The following is a 15,898-nucleotide window of genomic DNA, read 5'->3' as shown; positions in this document are numbered from 1 at the left end:
TCACGTGTTGGCCCGTCTCTTCAACTTTTTAAAATGCGAAAATTGGAGAGCGAGCGAGATGCATGTCGCCGGACCGAGCAAGTGTGGATGGAGGTTGAGATCGCTCAGCTCTCCAGCATCAGCAAGGCGGACTTCACGAGTCGCCCGTGCGTCAACAAGCACGAGCACGCACTGCTGCAAGACTCTACCTCTGAGTCATCTCATAGAGCCAAAGGGTGTGTATGTATGGGTGTGTGCCATGATGCAGCCAGCTCACTCAACTCCACCGTTCATTCTCATGAACCTCCAACAGCATCATAGAAAGGCACCACAACAAGTGGTCGGAGTGCAGCGAGTGGTCGGAGACGGCTTGTCGGAGTGGCACCGTAGTCAAATTTGAATCCACGCCGATCGCAGAAGCAAAAGTTGCAGAGGACGAGGAAGGGAGGACGCCCAGCAGAGATTTCGGCTTTCGAGAATGAGTGCGCCGACAGGCGGTGATGGACCACCTCCAGCATCCAACGTGGCAGGGTCCTCCACCGCGGATCCAAGTGCACTCGCAATGGCACCCTACATCCACCGATTGGCCAACCTCAACAGCGGCAGTGGCACCGTTAACAGCGCGATGTCTCCGGCGCCGTGGGAGCTCTCAAGTGGTGGTGGGGCCGCAGTCCCCTTTGTCTCGGCCTCCCAACTAGACGCACGGCCTCGGCCGCAACCAGAATCGGGTTCCTCGTCACCGCCGTCGTCATCTAGCCACCAACAAGCCAACTCCTCTGCGACTCCCGTGGCCACCGGCTCGACCAACAATGCTGCTTCTTCGACTGCGCATCTTACAAAGAACAATCCTTTCCTCAATAAGCTTCGAAGCATGGTCGACGATCCCGCAACCAACAACCTTATCCGGTGGTCGCCCGATGGTGACTCCTTCTTGGTGCCCAACCACGTCCGCTTCGGCGACGAGGTACTCCCGCGGTTCTTTAAACACAACCGCTTTTCCTCTTTCGTGCGTCAGCTCAATATGTATGGCTTCCACAAGGTGCCACACCTGCAGCAGGGCGCGCTGCGGTCCGATGCAAGTCAGGAAAGCGAGCTGTGGGAGTTCAAGAACGAATACTTTCAGCGTGACAAGCCGGAGCTTTTGGCGTACATGCAGCGCAAGAAAGGAGCCAAGGCTGACGAGGAGGCAGCCCTGTCGACAAAGGGGAAAGGGAGAGAGGATGAGGGGAATGAGCTGGCGCTCACGAAGGGAAACTCGAGCGAGGCAGGAGCCATCCAGCTTGCCTCGGTGTGGAATGCGATACAGGCGATACAGGCTGCCCAACAGGGGATCAACGACAACATCAGACACCTTCATTCCAGCAATGCCGAGCTGTACCGGGAAGCTGCCGAGCAACGGGCGAGAAGCAAGAAACAGGAGGATACAATCAACAAAATGCTTCGGTTCCTTGCCGGCGTGTTTGGTGCGCAAGATGTTGGAGGGCTGGGAGGCGGCGAACGTAGAGGCAACGAAGGTGGACCGGGTCAAAGCAACGACGGCAGACGCAGAGTTGTAGTACGCCCCACTGCCAAGAACCGACGCCTCCTTATCGGCGACTCTACCAACTCCGCTGGACACAGCGACGGCAACCACGCAGATGACGAAGACCAGATCGCAGAGCTGGAGCTGCCCATGGAGGGCGATGCCAGCATCGAGGAGCTCACGCCTAGCAACCGCTTTTCTGAGGCACGCTCCAGCTCCAATTCGCCGCGTGACGGCTCTCCAACGCAGCGCTTCGCCAGCCTCAACTCTTCGCCACCTCGGCCGACTTCCAACGACCTGCCTAACATCTCTTCTGAAGTCACTGCTACGCCTGGCGGGGGCAGAAGAATCTCGCAGCAGGCCGGTGCCCAGATCCTGAATGCGCTGTCTTCTGGGGAAGGTAGCACCTGGCTGGCCAACCTCTTTGGTCAGCAGCAACCTGCCAGTTCAAGTTCTCCCAATGACCAAGCGAAAGCCGCCTCAACACCAGGTGGTGGAAGCTTCAAGCTGGACCCACAAACACTGCAGACCCTGCAGAGTGTCCTTGGGGGTGTGGGTGATGGGAGCGGCGGGCACGATTACTTTGACACGGGCGCCACCCGAGACGAAGGAGGCCGCTTCACCTACCCATGGAGCGCGGCAGCTGAATCAAACGGACAGAAGACCGTCACGACCCCGCCAGTGGCTGAGCTTGGCAAGTCGGTGCAGAAGAATGACCAGAACCTCACGGGTACAACACAAGACGCAGCGATGGTGCAAAACGCTCTCAACACGCTCGTGGAAGGACTTCGCATTCAACCAGGGACCAATCCTGGCGTTGGTGTCGAAAATTGGAGCAATAACAACCAGCAGCATAACAACGTACCCTATGTACCTTACTCGACAGGCACAGATAGCAACCCCGTCGATGCCGGTCTGGACATGGACTCATTGCTTCACGAGTTTCTCAACCCGGCTAGCTCAGGCGGTGACTCTGCCATGACGCCCGGTGCTTCACCTGGCCATGAAGGGGAACCGTCGTACGCATTTAGCCCCAACACGACAGCCCTAGGCGAAAGCGCCACACCTGCACACTTGAAAGAGGAACGGAGTTCAAGCCGATCTGGAACAAACACGCCTGACCAGACTGGCTCTCCAGCTGCGTCAAGTTCACGAAAGAGAAAAGAATTCGAGGGCGCGCTGGCCGCCGACATCGACAAGGCCAATGCAAAGTCCAAGAGAGCGAGCACCGTAAAACAAGAAAATGACTGATGATAGATACCCCCACTCCTCTCTCGACACCGTTCATTGTATTTCTGTAACATCTGAAAATTTGCTAGCACCTTCGAGGCCGAAATACAATCATCGACAAGCTTCGAGACCACGCTAGCAGCTTATGTAATCTGTCCGAAAAGAAGCTCAGAGAACATTTTTGAGAGGATGGAAGATTATGTAAGCAAAACGAAACGGCTTCCTCTCGCTTGGGCGCCGTTGGTGGAGAAGACCAAGGAAGTTTTTAAGAGCGTCGAAGGCCGCACCGAGCTTCCCTCTCAACCACATCAGAGTTCATATCCTCTACCACCGCGTTACGACTAGACAAGCAACTCTCAGGCATTGCCAAACCTCTCTGAACAAGCCACAGGTGAGCACAACCATACTCATTCTTCCCCCGTTGGAGGAATAGCACGTATACTCACTCCTCGTCATCACCATTGCCGCCACGCAGAACCCTTTTCCCCCATACAAACAAACCACATAATGGCCGCCAAAGCTGTTGGTATCGACCTCGGTACCACGTACTCGTGCGTCGCCGTCTGGCAAAATGACCGTGTCGAGGTTATTGCCAACGACCAGGGTAACCGTACCACGCCATCATACGTCGCCTTCACCGACACGGAGCGACTCATCGGTGATGCCGCCAAGAACCAGGTTGCCATGAACCCTCACAACACCGTCTTCGACGCCAAGCGATTGATCGGCCGCAAGTTTGACGACCAGGAGGTGCAGTCGGACATGAAGCACTGGCCCTTCAAGGTCGTCAGCCAGGCTGGAAAGCCCCAGATCCAAGTCGAGTACAAGGGCGAGCAGAAGACTTTCACTCCTGAGGAAATCTCCTCGATGGTTCTCCTCAAGATGAGGGAGACCGCCGAGGCTTACCTTGGTGGCAACGTCAAGGACGCTGTCGTCACCGTGCCCGCATACTTCAACGACTCGCAGAGGCAAGCGACCAAGGACGCTGGTATCATCTCGGGCATGAACGTCATGCGAATCATTAACGAGCCCACCGCCGCTGCCATCGCATACGGCCTCGACAAGAAGGGCGAGGGCGAGAAGAACGTTCTCATCTTCGACCTTGGTGGAGGTACTTTCGACGTTTCGCTCCTGACGATTGAGGAGGGCATCTTCGAGGTCAAGGCCACCGCAGGTGACACTCACCTCGGTGGTGAGGACTTCGACAACCGCCTCGTCAACCACTTCGTCCAGGAGTTCAAGCGCAAGAACAAGAAGGACCTCACCTCCAACGCCCGTGCTCTCCGTCGTCTCCGCACTGCTTGCGAGCGAGCAAAGCGAACTCTGTCGTCGGCCGCCCAGACATCGATCGAGATCGACTCGCTCTTCGAGGGCATCGACTTCTACACCAGCATCACCCGTGCACGTTTCGAGGAGCTGTGCGGTGACCTCTTCTCGCACACCATCGAGCCCGTTGAGAAGGTCCTCCGTGACTCCAAGATCGACAAGGGATCCGTCCACGAGATTGTCCTTGTCGGCGGTTCCACTCGTATTCCCCGTGTTCAGAAGCTCCTCCGTGACTTCTTCAACGGCCGGGAGCCCAACAAGAGCATCAACCCCGACGAGGCTGTTGCTTACGGTGCTGCCGTCCAGGCCGCCATTCTCTCGGGTGACACTTCGGAGAAGACGCAGGACCTGCTTCTTCTCGATGTTGCACCGCTTTCCATGGGTATCGAGACGGCCGGTGGCGTCTTCACGGCTCTCATCAAGAGGAACACGACTGTCCCCACGAAGAAGTCGGAGATCTTCTCGACCTACGCGGACAACCAGCCTGGTGTCTTGATCCAGGTCTACGAGGGTGAGCGCGCACGCACAAAGGACAACAACCTCCTCGGAAAATTCGAGCTCTCGGGAATCCCCCCGGCTCCTCGTGGTGTTCCCCAGATCGAGGTCACTTTCGACCTCGACGCCAACTCGATTCTTTCCGTCAACGCCGCTGACAAGACATCGGGCAAGTCGGAGAAGATCACCATCACCAACGACAAGGGCCGACTGAGCAAGGAGGACATTGAGCGCATGGTGTCCGAGGCTGAGAAGTACAAGGCTGAGGACGAGGCGGCGACGTCGCGCATCCAGGCCAAGAACGGACTCGAGTCGTACGCATACAACCTCCGAAACAGCCTCAACGAGGAGCAGTTCGCTTCTAAGCTCGAGGCTGGCGACAAGGAGAAGCTCGACAAGGCCATCACCGACACCATCAGCTGGCTCGATGCCAGCCAGGAGGCCAGCAAGGAGGAGTACGAGGAGCACCAGAAGGAGCTCGAGGGCATTGCGAACCCGATCATGCAGAAGGCTTACGGTGCGGCTGGCGGTGCCCCTGGTGGCATGCCCGGCGGTGCGCCCGGCGCTGCGCCCGGTGCTGGCGGCGACGACGGCCCCAGCGTCGAGGAGGTCGACTAAACAGTTCGCTCCCCTCCAAAAGGAAACAAAAATAGAGATTTCATACACCGACAAGACATTTCGGTCTCCTTTTACTTCTACATATCTTGTATCTCACAGCCTTTCTTTAGTGTCAATCATCAGATCGTTCTTTTCTTGAGATGCCGAGACGAATGCATACATTCTACACCTGAAAGTTGAGAAATGACAGAAAGCATGAGATTTGTGCTACCCCGAAAGCTTGTGTGAAGGACCCCAGAGACTGTCGTGTGCATTCGCTCCTATGCACCTGATGGCTGTTCTCCGACCATGAAGTGGAGCTCGTGTATTTCCACGTGTCGGAGAGAACGCAATTTTTAGAGCTCTTTCCAACACTAATCCTGAAGAACTTCTCCCCATCTCCGTCTCCTTTCCCTCTCCGACGCTTTCTTCGCGACACCATGAGCAGCGACTCGCCTGCCAAAGACCTCGATGCGGTCACGCAGAGAATCAACAGCATGATGAGCAAGAATGGGGCGGAGAATGGCGCCGCGGCTGAAAAGGTCGAAGAGAAAGACGATAAGGAGAAGGCAGGGAGTGAGTTGGATGTTGTTGGAAGAGGGAGGCTGCGCGCTCTCGTGTGTATGTGCAGGAGCAAGGACCACTAACACGGAGACTTCCTTGGTCAGGCTCCGATCTCCGAGAGTCAAGTTATGAGGTCAAGGTCACGCTTGCCGACCAACAGGCAGACCCAAATTCGCCATTGTACAGCGCAACGAGCTTCGAAGATCTGGGGCTGCATGAAGACCTTCTCAAGGGCATCTACGCGATGAAGTACCAGAAGCCTTCCAAGATTCAGGAGCGAGCCTTGCCGCTCTTGCTCCAGAACCCGTGAGTTTTCCTTTTATTCCCCTTCGAGCAAAAAGGGGAAACTGATAAACCTCGAGAGATAGGCCTCGCAACATGATCGGACAATCGCAATCGGGTACCGGAAAGACTGCCGCCTTTGTCCTCACGATGCTTTCACGTATCGATTTCGACCTCCAGAAACCTCAAGCTATTGCTCTGGCTCGTGAGTCCACAACAAGCCTAGCTGGTGAAGCAGTCTGCTTGCTGACTTGCCACGCTAGCCTCTCGTGAGCTCGCTCGTCAAATTATGGACGTTGTCACGACGATGGGCAAGTTCACAAAGGTCAAAACGTGCTACGCCATCCCCGACGCCGTCAAGCGCGGCGAAAAGGTTGACGCTCACCTCATCGTGGGCACTCCGGGAAAGACATTTGACCTGATTAAGTCTCGCTCCATCGACACGTCCAACATGAAGGTCTTCGTGCTCGACGAAGCCGACAACATGCTCGACCAGCAAAGCTTGGGCGAACAAAGCATTCGTGTGAAGAAGTGAGTGGCTTCTGTTGTTAACAAAGCTGTTTTTACGGACACTCACGGGCGTAAAAACTAGCACAATGCCAAAGACGTGTCAGCTCGTGCTTTTCTCAGCCACCTTCCCCGACAACGTTCGAGACTATGCTGCCCGGATTGCACCGACCGCGAACGAGATCCGACTTAAACAAGAGGAGCTCAACGTCGACCTGATCAAGCAGTTCTACATGGATTGCGAGAGCGAAGACCACAAGTATGAGGTACTTGTCGAGCTCTACAACCTGCTCACAATCGGCCAGAGCATCATCTTCTGCGCGGTAAGTTGGATTTCTAACTGTTGGCTTTGCAAGGGCTTACCACCCCACTTAACAGAAACGAGAGACTGCGGATCGAATAGCCGAGAAAATGACGAAGGAGGGCCACAAGGTTGATTCGCTGCATGGCAAACTTGACACAGCCGAGCGTGACCGGACTATTGACGCCTTCCGAGATGGCAAGTCCAAAGTCCTCATCTCGACGAATGTCATCGCTCGCGGAATCGACATCCTGCAAGTCACTTGCGTCATCAATTACGACATGCCCTTGAGTGGCGACAACCAGGCAGATGCGGAGACCTATCTGCACCGAATTGGTGAGCAGCACTTGTATATTGTTGACTTTGCAATGCTGACCTCGTGTCCCTATGGAACAGGTCGAACGGGTCGATTCGGCCGCAAGGGTATCTCGATCAACTTTGTCCACGACCAGGCATCATGGCAACTCATGAACCAGATTGAGAAGAAGCTCCAGTGCTCCATCACCCGCGTGCCCACGACAGACTTTGAAGAGATGGAAAAGATCATCAAGGACTGTGAGTGCCGCTCTCCCTCGCTCAATTCGAGAGTCAACGGGCTGAAAAAAGACGTGTTTATCTCGGCAGCGCTCAAAGCCTGAGGAAGCACCTCAGTACGGCACTGAATACCAGTGGGACAGCCCTGTACGCTCCCCCTTCTACTTCTTCCATCGCTGGCAGAGTCTCAAACAAACTCTTTCATCGTCCTTGGGTAGTCCTTGTCTAGAGAGTGGAATTGACAGAAATATAGGAAATGTCCCACGTGCATTTCGAATAGTGGACATTATGGACACACAGACGAGGCGGTCACAGGTGCGAAGATTGACTGGTTGTTCAACCCGTAGCCACGTCCACTTTGTCCTTTCTCTCTACATCACTCCCATCTCTCTCGTCTTTATTCGCTGAAGCGGACAAAGAAAACCGGCTCGATTCTCTTCTCTGAGCTCAACAAGACGAGCAAGGGCGGGGATGGAGAGAAAGTGACCAGGGCGTGACGAGCTTTAGAACCATGCACGGGACAACCTCGGATGGAGGACGAGGTGCGGGCGCTGATGCGGGCAACAGCAGCACCAGCAATAGCGTCGGCAAGAGTCGCAAAACCGACGAGCAAGAGGACGAGGAAAACAGCGGAGACCTTGGCCTCCAAGGATTTTCTTCGTCTTCGGCATCGGCGGCGTTTGACGATGGCGGCGCCTCCGCGCTGACTCCAACGTTGCCCAGGGCTGATGAGGGACGAGCGGCGATGATGAGACGTAGCAAGGCCGTGGAAGGGGTCCACTCAGCAGGCAGAGAGAGTCTGTCGAGCATCTCATCCTCGGCTTACTTTTCGGCTGCCGACGAGGGCAAGGAGGCCTCTTCAAGAGGTGACGAGTCCGTCGTTTCGCAGTCGGTCGCAGCGCCTGCAAGCAATGAGAAGTCCGCACCTCAGATGCTGTCAAAGGGCAAGTCTAAAGAAGAAGTTCCGCAAGGAGAGACCGAGGTGACCGGGACGCGCAACTCCAAGTCGAAGGGCAAGAGAAGAAAATCAAGCACGACGAAGCTGACAAAGCTTCGCGAGGAGCTGGCGGGGCCGCCGTCAGAGCGGCCAGCGGCGGGCACTGAGGGCGGGCCACCTCTTTCGCCTCGATCAGCCTCCGCTCTCTCCAAGGAGAGGGAATTGGGCGAGCAGGCGAGACACGACAGCAATGGTGGAGGCGATCTAGCGGCTTTCTCCGCTGCATCGACGATGGCGATGCCCTCGATGGGCATGGGTGGAAGCAGCCCCGTGCAGCTATCTGCAGCCTTGCCACGCTCTCGACAGGCTTCGACGTCCTCTCTTGGAACTGAAGCTGCTTCTTCATCGCCGGGACAAGGGGGAAGGACGTCGCTGACCAACAAGACGCGACGGCCAGGTGCGCCGAACACCCAGGGAGGCCCAGACTCGCCCATTCCTCTGATGCAGCCTTTTTCCGCACTGGGCATCGCCGATGATGAACCCCCTTCCCCTTCGACGTCCAAAGCTCAGACCTCAACACTTTTGGAGGCAGTCACGGCCCCGCTCTCGGACGAGGCGGCCCTCCAGCGTTGGGTCCTCAGCGTTGGCTGCGTCACCTTCGACCTGGAGAGAGGCCCTGAACTAGAGTTTCTCTATCCGAGCCTAGGTATCAGCAGAGAGGAGAGGGACAACATCGCTTTCTCTTCGTTCCCCGACACGTCCATCTTCGACAATGGCTCTTGTGTCTTTTCATGGCGAGTGAGAGAGGTGCCATTGGATCCAGTCGAAGCGGCACAGTCGTCCTCTTCAACATCGTCGAGTGCAACAATGCCCCCACCCAGCATACCCATATCTCCCGAGGAGACAAGCCCCAAAACAAAGACGGTTCCATTGGACTCGGTCTCGACAAAGAAGATGCCCAGTGAACAAAGTGGAGGAGCGCACCACAGGCTTTGGAGGAGCTCGGGGCTGAGGGAGGCGTCGTCCGGCCAGGCGCGATCTTCAGCTGCATCGTCGAGGAGCTCCTCCCCCCTGCCTTCGAAAGGTTTTGCGACCGAGCGGCAAAACAGTCTCGGCGCCACCTCGAATAGCTCGGTGGAGGGGGAGAAGCAAACAGCATATGCGTCGAGCCAGCCAACACAAGACGATGCCGTTCCCTTGACGGTTGCAGTTGGCGCGAAACGGAGCAGCAGTCAGAGCAGCAACTACATATACGGGTACTGCTTCTTCAGACAGAAGCGGGATCCGAGCATCAGGAGAGGCTACTTCCAGAAGTCCGTCGTTATCCTTACCCATCTCCCTTACGTCGCTTTTTTCTCTCAGATCGTCTCGCGCCTTGGCCCGTTATACTTTGAGCACGGCATGCCCATGCTGGAGGCCTTTTGCAATGACGTCCGCCAATGGCCCTCGCCCGAACCTGGAGCGACTTTGCGCTTGCCTCTGCTCGGTGCGTTCATCACCGTGGCCCTGCCCTATGGCAGTCAGCCGCAAACGAGCAATGCGGCCGAGTCTAAGCTACCTCCCTCGACGAGCGCTGCCGGCAGACCCAATAGCTTCCTCATCGCTCGCGGCAGCAGTAGGCGAGCTTCTGCTTCGAGGCTCGACTCATCCTCGCTCAGTAATGACGATCCTATCGTCGCCTCGATCCCGTCGACACCGCTCGTTGAGACGTTTCGCGAGGCGCTGGGGGATCTGTGGGTACTTTGGGAGTGCATGCTTCTCGCAGAGCCGATTCTTGTCGTTGGGCCCGACCCTAGTACTTGCTCGGAAGCCGTCTGGCAGCTACTCGACCTCATCCGGCCGATCCCCTTTGCTGGTGATTGGCGGCCGTTCTTCACCATCCACGACTTTGACTTCAAGACACTCATCACACGCAACAAGCCGGCCGCTGGTACCATCCTGGGTGTCACAAATCCGCATATGCTCATGGCATGCTCGCACTGGCCACATGTCCTGAGAGTGGGGAGAACGCAGGTACGCAAAGGCCAAAGCCAGCATTTCGGCCACCATCACTCCATGTCTTCGGCTGGCAAGAAAGGGGGCATCGCTGCGCCTGCAGGTGGCGGCGGTATCGCAGGTGGTAATTCGGCGGGTGGCGGTGGTCCCGAGCACGTAGCCGGCTTCACATCAAAGCGACGAAGGCGCATCAGCAAGGACCGACCTTTGCTCCGTCGTCTGACGGAGATGGCAGAGAAGAGGACAGACGACGTAGCAGCAAATGCTATGCTGCGACGGTACTTTTCCGATTTGACCGAAAGGTTTCTGGCGCCCTTGAATCGATACGTTTCCTCTCTGATACCAGCCGACTTCGACCTGAGTAGCCCAACAGAGACGCCAAAGATCAAGCCCTTTAGCACGACAGCATTTCTGGCAAGCCTTAAGGCGCATGGAACGCCGCTCCCAATGAAGAGTCGCAACCTGCCGACCGGTTCTTCCGTCAGGCAGAGCCTTTACCTCGATTTCATCCAGTGTGAGTGCTTTTCTAGCAATGATTGATTTCTTGTCGCTGACAGCCTTTTACAGGTCCCAACTTCAGCCTCTGGCTCCGCGACCATATTTGCCAGGCAGAAGAGGAGCAATGGAGGAGGAAGATTGCCGCATTGGAACAGGGCGATGTGACGTCGTTTGCAAAGACGAAGGGCGAGATTGAGACGATCGACCTCTACTCGAGACTTGTCGAAGAGATTCGACTCGTCGATCTTAGACTTACTATCCCGCCAGAACCAGGTCCAGGAAGCCGGTGGAGGACAGACAAGGTGGCGACTCAATCACGCGACGCAAAGCATACATTGAGCAAGTCTAACTCGTCCACGGCGACTCTTGGCAAGGGGAGCGGGACGCTCGTGTCAGGGGAAAGGAACTTGCTAGCCAAGAGGGCCAAATTGATTGAACAGCTCGACAAGCTCGTCAAGACTCTGCCAGAGGACCTGCGCAACACGCTGCAGCTCAAGACGGAGGCGGCAGCCGCAACAGCAGCTTCGTCGTCTAGCCCCTTACCATCGGCTCATGCCGGTCCAACGTCCTCCTCGTCTTCCTCCTCATCGAACAACAAGCCGGCTGTCCGGCAGGACGACTGATCCTGCTCCCTATGATACCTTTCTGTCTTCTTCATCCCTTCATTTTGTTGTTTTTCTCATCAGTGGCATCTTACAGTCGCTTCAATGCAAACTTCAAGTGAGAATCGTCCAGAACCGAAGCCTTCTGAAATCTGCAGTGTGTTTGTCGAAGGCGAGTCCCACCCGAGCTTTTCTCGACGAGCGTGAGGGTCTCCTACGCGTCTTGGCGCGCGCGCGTTTTGAGATCAACTCCGTGGAAATTGGCTGCAGCTCATTCTGTTGTTCCTTTCTTCCCTGCTACCCGTGCCTTGGGGAAGACTGGGGAGGCGGGCAAGGAACAATGACGTTTCCTACGGATGCCGAGCTCACCGCGTACCTGACGAAGAAGATCCACAAGGCTTCGGACCTCGCGTGAGTCGTTGCCCCTCTTGCGCCTTTCAGCATGATTTGCGCTCCGTCCTGACGAGTCGCGGCCATGCAATATCTCCCCAGATCTCTTTCGCGCCGGGTACTCAAAGACTCTGTGGTGGAGCGTTATGGACTGGGGACGGAGGAGAAGAGGAGACTCGAAGAGGATGAGAGGATCAAGCAATTGGTCAAGGATGTAATCACGAGGGCAGTCGTGAGTGCTTCCCTCTCTGGCAGCAATATGGCTAATCGAGGGCTAATGGTATGGTGGTTGGGGGTGGCAGAAAGAAAGGGAGAGCCTGGAGGATGCCGGCAGAGCGAATGAAGCTACCCAGGAGAAACGGATCAAGGGCGATCGCCCGAAGCCGAAAAAGGCGAGCAAAGTAAAAGAAGTGGAAGAGGAAGAGATGAACGACGATGACGACGAGCAGCAGGCGCAGCACTTGTCTGACTTTTCGTCCATGGAAGACAGCGATGAAGGACCTGCCCCCAAGAAAAAGGCACGCAAGAGCTCTTCGCCCTCGTCGCGAAAGAAGTCGGCCTCAGTGACACCGGCGGGAAAGGAGAGCGACAAAGTCAAACGTCTGAAATCGTACATCTTTCTTGCGGGACTGCGAAAACCCTACAAGAAGATCTTTGCCGATGCCAACTGTAGCGATCCTCCCCCTTCCTCCTCAGCGAGCGAAGAGGCCAAGGTGTACAAGAAGCAAATAAGCATCCTGCAAGGGATACTGCAGGAGGAACTCGGGATCGAGGGAAGGCCAACAAAGGAAAAGTGTAAGATTGCCAGGGATAAAAGGGAATGGGAGAAGGAAATGGAAGAGATTCAACGGGCAGGGAAGACGGAGAGGGCAAGGACGAGGGGTGGAGCGAGAAAAAGCTTGGCAGACGTCGGTGAAGGCAGCGAGAACGAGAAAGACGAGGGTGATGAGGAAAGAGGGGAAGAGGAGCCCGCGTCAAAGCCTCCCAAGGTAACATTGCTCTTCTGTCGTCTTCTCAAAGGTCTGGAAACTGAACAAGGGTCCTGCCAGTTCAATCGCTTTTTGGCAGATTTTGCCGCCTCGTTAAATGACGACTGAGCGGATCTGAATAGCTTATTTCACTCTGTACCAGTACAACTTCTTCATCGACTAACAATCTACTGAAGGCCGCCCCAATTCGGTGGAAGATTGGCCAGGCCCACTCCGACGGGCAAGTCATTGTTCGTCTGTCCTCCTTGCCCACCTTGGCCTTGCTGATCATGAGATGGTTGTTGCTGGTGACGATGTTGCTGTTGCTGTTGTTGTTGTTGCTGTTGTTGGAGCGCCGCCAACGCCTGCAGGTGCTGCTGCATGCCATTCATCAGGAAATTTTGCCCTTGGCCTTGCCCCGCCTGTTGCTGTTGCGCCGCTTGGTGCGCCTGGACTTGTTGCATGGCTCTTTGAATGGCCTGCTGCTGCTGAAGCTGCTGTTGCGTCATCTGCTGCGGCGGCGCTCCAAAGACTCCGTTGTTGCCGGTCGTGCCACCCGTTCCTCCGGTAGCATTGTTGCCAAAGAATGGCATAGCAGGACTGCCGCCGCCTAGCAGTCCTGGTGACGACATTTGCTGCCCTGGTTGTTGCTGCAGAGGGTAGCCGACCGGGAACATGGAGTTGGGCAGCCCGCCAGCTCCTGCTCCCATCGAGTGCATCCCGCCTTGCTGCTGCTGTTGGTGCAGCTGTTGCTGCTGCTGGAGCATGTGCTGTTGGAGGTGTTGTTGCAATTGCTGCTGAAGCTGACTGTTGTTGCTTGCGTCTGGCATTTGCTGCGGCTGCTGTTGCTGTTGCTGCTGTTGCTGCTGTTGCTGCGATTGAGAGTTGGCAACCGGGCTCGAGGACATTGTCATGGAGGCGAGACTGTTCTTCTTCTTGACGGTCTTTGACTTGGATGCGCTTCCAGCAGCAGCGGCAGCGGCCGCGGCCGCGGCGGCCGCAGCATTACCCTGGGTTGGCGGATTGGGAGTGGCCGACTGCTGCTTCTTGGATTTCTTCTTGCCACTCGCAGTGACCGAGCTGTCCCCGTTTGCTTCCGCGGCGGCAGCGGCAGCGGCAGCGGCAGCGGCGGCCTGCGCCTGTTGAGCAGCAGCGGCAGCCTCCTCCTCCTGCTTTTGCTTCTTTTTGCTCTTGTTCTTGCCCTTTTTGCCCGTAGAAGCTGCTGCAGCTTCTTGCTCTTCCTTGACTTTTGCCGCAGCGGCAGCTGCTGCTGCCTGAGCCTCCCTCTCGGCTGCCTCTCGCTCCTCCTTTTCACGCTTCTTCTTGTTCTTTTTCTTCGTCGTCGGTTGAGCTGCCGGTGACGGGCTGGGCGGTACTTGCTCCTCTTCGTCATCGTCTGCCGCTGCCGCTGCAGAAGCGGATTTGCTCTTCTTCTTTTTCTTTGTCGCTGCCTTTTTCTCGCCGCCATCTCCTGCTCCTGCAGATGCATCGGGCAGGCGACCGCCTCCATCGACGGATCGTCTGGCCTCGTTGTCCTTGGCGGCCTTCCAGCGTTGAATAAATGCGATGCGACCAAATCTGTGCACGGTCCTGTCAGCTCTCAGTCTCACGCTCTCCAAGAGGCAGCCTGCTTGCTACTTACGTTGGGGCAAATCCTCCACCAGTGCCGGCCACAGCACTGGCAGCAGCTGCACTTGCTCCATCCTTTGTTCTGCCAATGGCGGCCGAACGATCGCCGCCGTACTCCATGAGACGCATGATTTTGTCCCTCTTTTTCCGGTTGGCCTCGTCGGCTTCCATCTCGATGCTGTTGATGCCCCTCTTTCGAGTCGATGCCGTCTGCGCCTGCTGTTGATGGCGGTGGTACGGCAGCGGCGGGCCCGACGAGGCCGAAGAGGACGGGTTGTAGGCAGATGGAAGCGCCGTGGCACTCAGCGTAAGATTGGCCATCCGACTTGCCTGAACGTCGGGCGTGAGGCAGAGTGGTGGTGAAGTCAAAGAGAGGATCCTTGATTCGATCTCGAGGGCCTCGTCGTCGGACCACAGCCTGTGGCCCTGGCCTTGATTCAGCTGCCGCAGATCGGACCAGAGTGTCTCGGGTGTGGGATAGAGGACGACACGATAGACATTTGGCGATGCTCGCCCGTCTGCAGACCCATCTGCATTGCCAGAGGCGCGGTTGCCAGTGCGTTGAAAGTAGCCATAGTTGCCGCCAAGGCTCCGACTGAGTGAGCGAGAGGGGCCTGCGCTGGGGTCATCGTCATCGTCGCCGTTGTTGCGATCCCCAACTCGCCCTTTAGCACCATCTTGCTGGCTTCCTGAACCCTTTGAGATCTTCGCAAGGTGTGAAGCAGGCAGCGGGGACGCCGAAGACGACGAAGGTGGCCGGTGGTCGTGGATCTCGATGATGAGACAGCCTGAACACCCATTCGATCAGTCCAGTGCGTTCGCAAACACTGACGCAAAAACGGCAAGATTTGCTCACCTTCAAAGAAGGGCACATTGGCCTCGTCAAAGAGGTCCGTCAGGTCGGCCGGCACCTTCTGATCACGAATGAAGCCGAGGAGATGCTGTGCCGTGCCCCGCTTGTGTCAGCTCTGCACCCAAATATATACAGCATACAACATCGGAACAAAGAGCGGCCTCCTCACCTTCATTGGGCCATCACACGAGAATGTGACGTTCTAGCGCGCGCAGGACGATGCTTCGTCAGCACTTGCTCAAATCTCGCAGAGTGACAAGAGGAACACACTGACCTGTTTCTCGAAGCGGAAGTTGTTGGTAAAGAGGTGCAGCACGAGGCTGGGCGCCTCCTTTCGGTGCCGCTTGAGCACCTGCCGGGTGGTGCGCGAGGCATTGTAGACGGACGCCGTCGTCGCCATCGTCTAGTCCGTGGGCCGCGTTCCCGGCTCGGTCGATGGCTGGCCCCGTGGCTTCTCCTCGTACCTCGCGATGGTTATCGTGCGCCCTATTCACCCCAGCGTCCTTGCTCTACACTATCTCGTCATGAAACCGAGGGTCAGGCGTGCGACTGCCTCTTGGATGGATGGATGGATGGATGGATGCGCGCGTGTAGCAGCTTGGCAGTAGAGGAAGGTGTGCGTGCTTGTTTGTGTATGCAGGGATCGCGAAAAAAGCGAAGGAGCACAGGCGCATACATACGCTTGGACG

General features: G+C 56.6%; 6 protein-coding genes across 6 annotated transcripts; 5 read left to right on the top strand and 1 right to left on the bottom strand.

Annotated features, from left to right (window-relative positions):
* The first annotated feature begins 66 nt into the window (after positions 1 to 66).
* Positions 67 to 2,868, top strand: FA10DRAFT_298660 (hypothetical protein). Its single transcript, XM_025524623.1, has 2 exons — positions 67 to 215; positions 293 to 2,868. Exon 2 carries the CDS (start codon positions 458 to 460, stop codon positions 2,750 to 2,752), a length of 2,295 nt encoding a protein of 764 aa, XP_025380450.1. The 5' UTR covers positions 67 to 215; positions 293 to 457; the 3' UTR covers positions 2,753 to 2,868.
* Positions 2,869 to 3,044: 176 nt separating this feature from the next.
* FA10DRAFT_236646 (heat shock cognate 70) lies at positions 3,045 to 5,293 on the top strand. The gene is made up of 2 exons (XM_025519084.1): positions 3,045 to 3,122; positions 3,207 to 5,293. Exon 2 carries the CDS (start codon positions 3,239 to 3,241, stop codon positions 5,168 to 5,170), a length of 1,932 nt encoding a protein of 643 aa, XP_025380449.1. The 5' UTR covers positions 3,045 to 3,122; positions 3,207 to 3,238; the 3' UTR covers positions 5,171 to 5,293.
* A 323-nt stretch (positions 5,294 to 5,616) lies between these two features.
* Positions 5,617 to 7,522, top strand: FA10DRAFT_263924 (ATP-dependent RNA helicase DBP5). The gene is made up of 8 exons (XM_025520433.1): positions 5,617 to 5,725; positions 5,818 to 6,019; positions 6,082 to 6,200; positions 6,259 to 6,526; positions 6,588 to 6,825; positions 6,881 to 7,139; positions 7,200 to 7,358; positions 7,392 to 7,522. The coding sequence occupies exons 1-8, from the start codon at positions 5,647 to 5,649 to the stop codon at positions 7,439 to 7,441; spliced, it is 1,374 nt and encodes a 457-aa protein (XP_025380448.1). The 5' UTR covers positions 5,617 to 5,646; the 3' UTR covers positions 7,442 to 7,522.
* Positions 7,523 to 7,720: 198 nt separating this feature from the next.
* On the top strand, positions 7,721 to 11,502 carry FA10DRAFT_263923 (DUF1630-domain-containing protein). Its single transcript, XM_025520432.1, has 2 exons — positions 7,721 to 10,783; positions 10,837 to 11,502. Exons 1-2 carry the CDS (start codon positions 7,849 to 7,851, stop codon positions 11,388 to 11,390), a joined length of 3,489 nt encoding a protein of 1,162 aa, XP_025380447.1. The 5' UTR covers positions 7,721 to 7,848; the 3' UTR covers positions 11,391 to 11,502.
* Positions 11,503 to 11,635: 133 nt separating this feature from the next.
* FA10DRAFT_298656 (hypothetical protein) lies at positions 11,636 to 13,019 on the top strand. Its single transcript, XM_025524622.1, has 4 exons — positions 11,636 to 11,780; positions 11,862 to 11,991; positions 12,062 to 12,748; positions 12,809 to 13,019. The coding sequence occupies exons 1-4, from the start codon at positions 11,710 to 11,712 to the stop codon at positions 12,854 to 12,856; spliced, it is 936 nt and encodes a 311-aa protein (XP_025380446.1). The 5' UTR covers positions 11,636 to 11,709; the 3' UTR covers positions 12,857 to 13,019.
* On the bottom strand, positions 12,837 to 15,864 carry FA10DRAFT_298655 (hypothetical protein). Its single transcript, XM_025524621.1, has 5 exons — positions 15,484 to 15,864; positions 15,379 to 15,411; positions 15,213 to 15,297; positions 14,370 to 15,144; positions 12,837 to 14,305 (listed from the first exon to the last, which is right to left on the bottom strand). Exons 1-5 carry the CDS (start codon positions 15,607 to 15,609, stop codon positions 12,916 to 12,918), a joined length of 2,409 nt encoding a protein of 802 aa, XP_025380445.1. The 5' UTR covers positions 15,610 to 15,864; the 3' UTR covers positions 12,837 to 12,915.
* Positions 15,865 to 15,898: the final 34 nt, after the last annotated feature.

Source organism: Acaromyces ingoldii (assembly GCF_003144295.1).
Source record: "Acaromyces ingoldii strain MCA 4198 unplaced genomic scaffold FA10scaffold_1, whole genome shotgun sequence".
NCBI lineage: Eukaryota > Fungi > Basidiomycota > Exobasidiomycetes > Exobasidiales > Cryptobasidiaceae > Acaromyces > Acaromyces ingoldii.
This window is presented reverse-complemented; position numbering and strand designations above follow the sequence as displayed.

Bases quoted from the DNA above. Each gene is read 5' to 3' on its own strand.
- FA10DRAFT_236646 (XM_025519084.1), top strand. From the start codon at position 3,239: ATGGCCGCCAAAGCTGTTGGTATCGACCTCGGTACCACGTACTCGTGC.
- FA10DRAFT_263924 (XM_025520433.1), top strand. From the start codon at position 5,647: ATGATGAGCAAGAATGGGGCGGAGAATGGCGCCGCGGCTGAAAAGGTC. The intron at 6,527-6,587 runs GTGAGTGGCTTC...CGTAAAAACTAG, and splicing joins CAAAGCATTCGTGTGAAGAA to CACAATGCCAAAGACGTGTC. The intron at 7,359-7,391 runs GTGAGTGCCGCT...TCAATTCGAGAG, and splicing joins GGAAAAGATCATCAAGGACT to TCAACGGGCTGAAAAAAGAC.
- FA10DRAFT_298655 (XM_025524621.1), bottom strand. From the start codon at position 15,609: ATGGCGACGACGGCGTCCGTCTACAATGCCTCGCGCACCACCCGGCAG. The intron at 15,412-15,483 runs GTCAGTGTGTTC...TGCGCGCGCTAG, and splicing joins ACTTCCGCTTCGAGAAACAG to AACGTCACATTCTCGTGTGA. The intron at 15,298-15,378 runs GTGAGGAGGCCG...GGCACGGCACAG, and splicing joins CGTGTGATGGCCCAATGAAG to CATCTCCTCGGCTTCATTCG.
- FA10DRAFT_298660 (XM_025524623.1), top strand. From the start codon at position 458: ATGAGTGCGCCGACAGGCGGTGATGGACCACCTCCAGCATCCAACGTG.
- FA10DRAFT_298656 (XM_025524622.1), top strand. From the start codon at position 11,710: ATGACGTTTCCTACGGATGCCGAGCTCACCGCGTACCTGACGAAGAAG. The intron at 11,992-12,061 runs GTGAGTGCTTCC...TGGGGGTGGCAG, and splicing joins ATGTAATCACGAGGGCAGTC to AAAGAAAGGGAGAGCCTGGA. The intron at 12,749-12,808 runs GTAACATTGCTC...GGGTCCTGCCAG, and splicing joins CCGCGTCAAAGCCTCCCAAG to TTCAATCGCTTTTTGGCAGA.
- FA10DRAFT_263923 (XM_025520432.1), top strand. From the start codon at position 7,849: ATGCACGGGACAACCTCGGATGGAGGACGAGGTGCGGGCGCTGATGCG. The intron at 10,784-10,836 runs GTGAGTGCTTTT...AGCCTTTTACAG, and splicing joins TTACCTCGATTTCATCCAGT to GTCCCAACTTCAGCCTCTGG.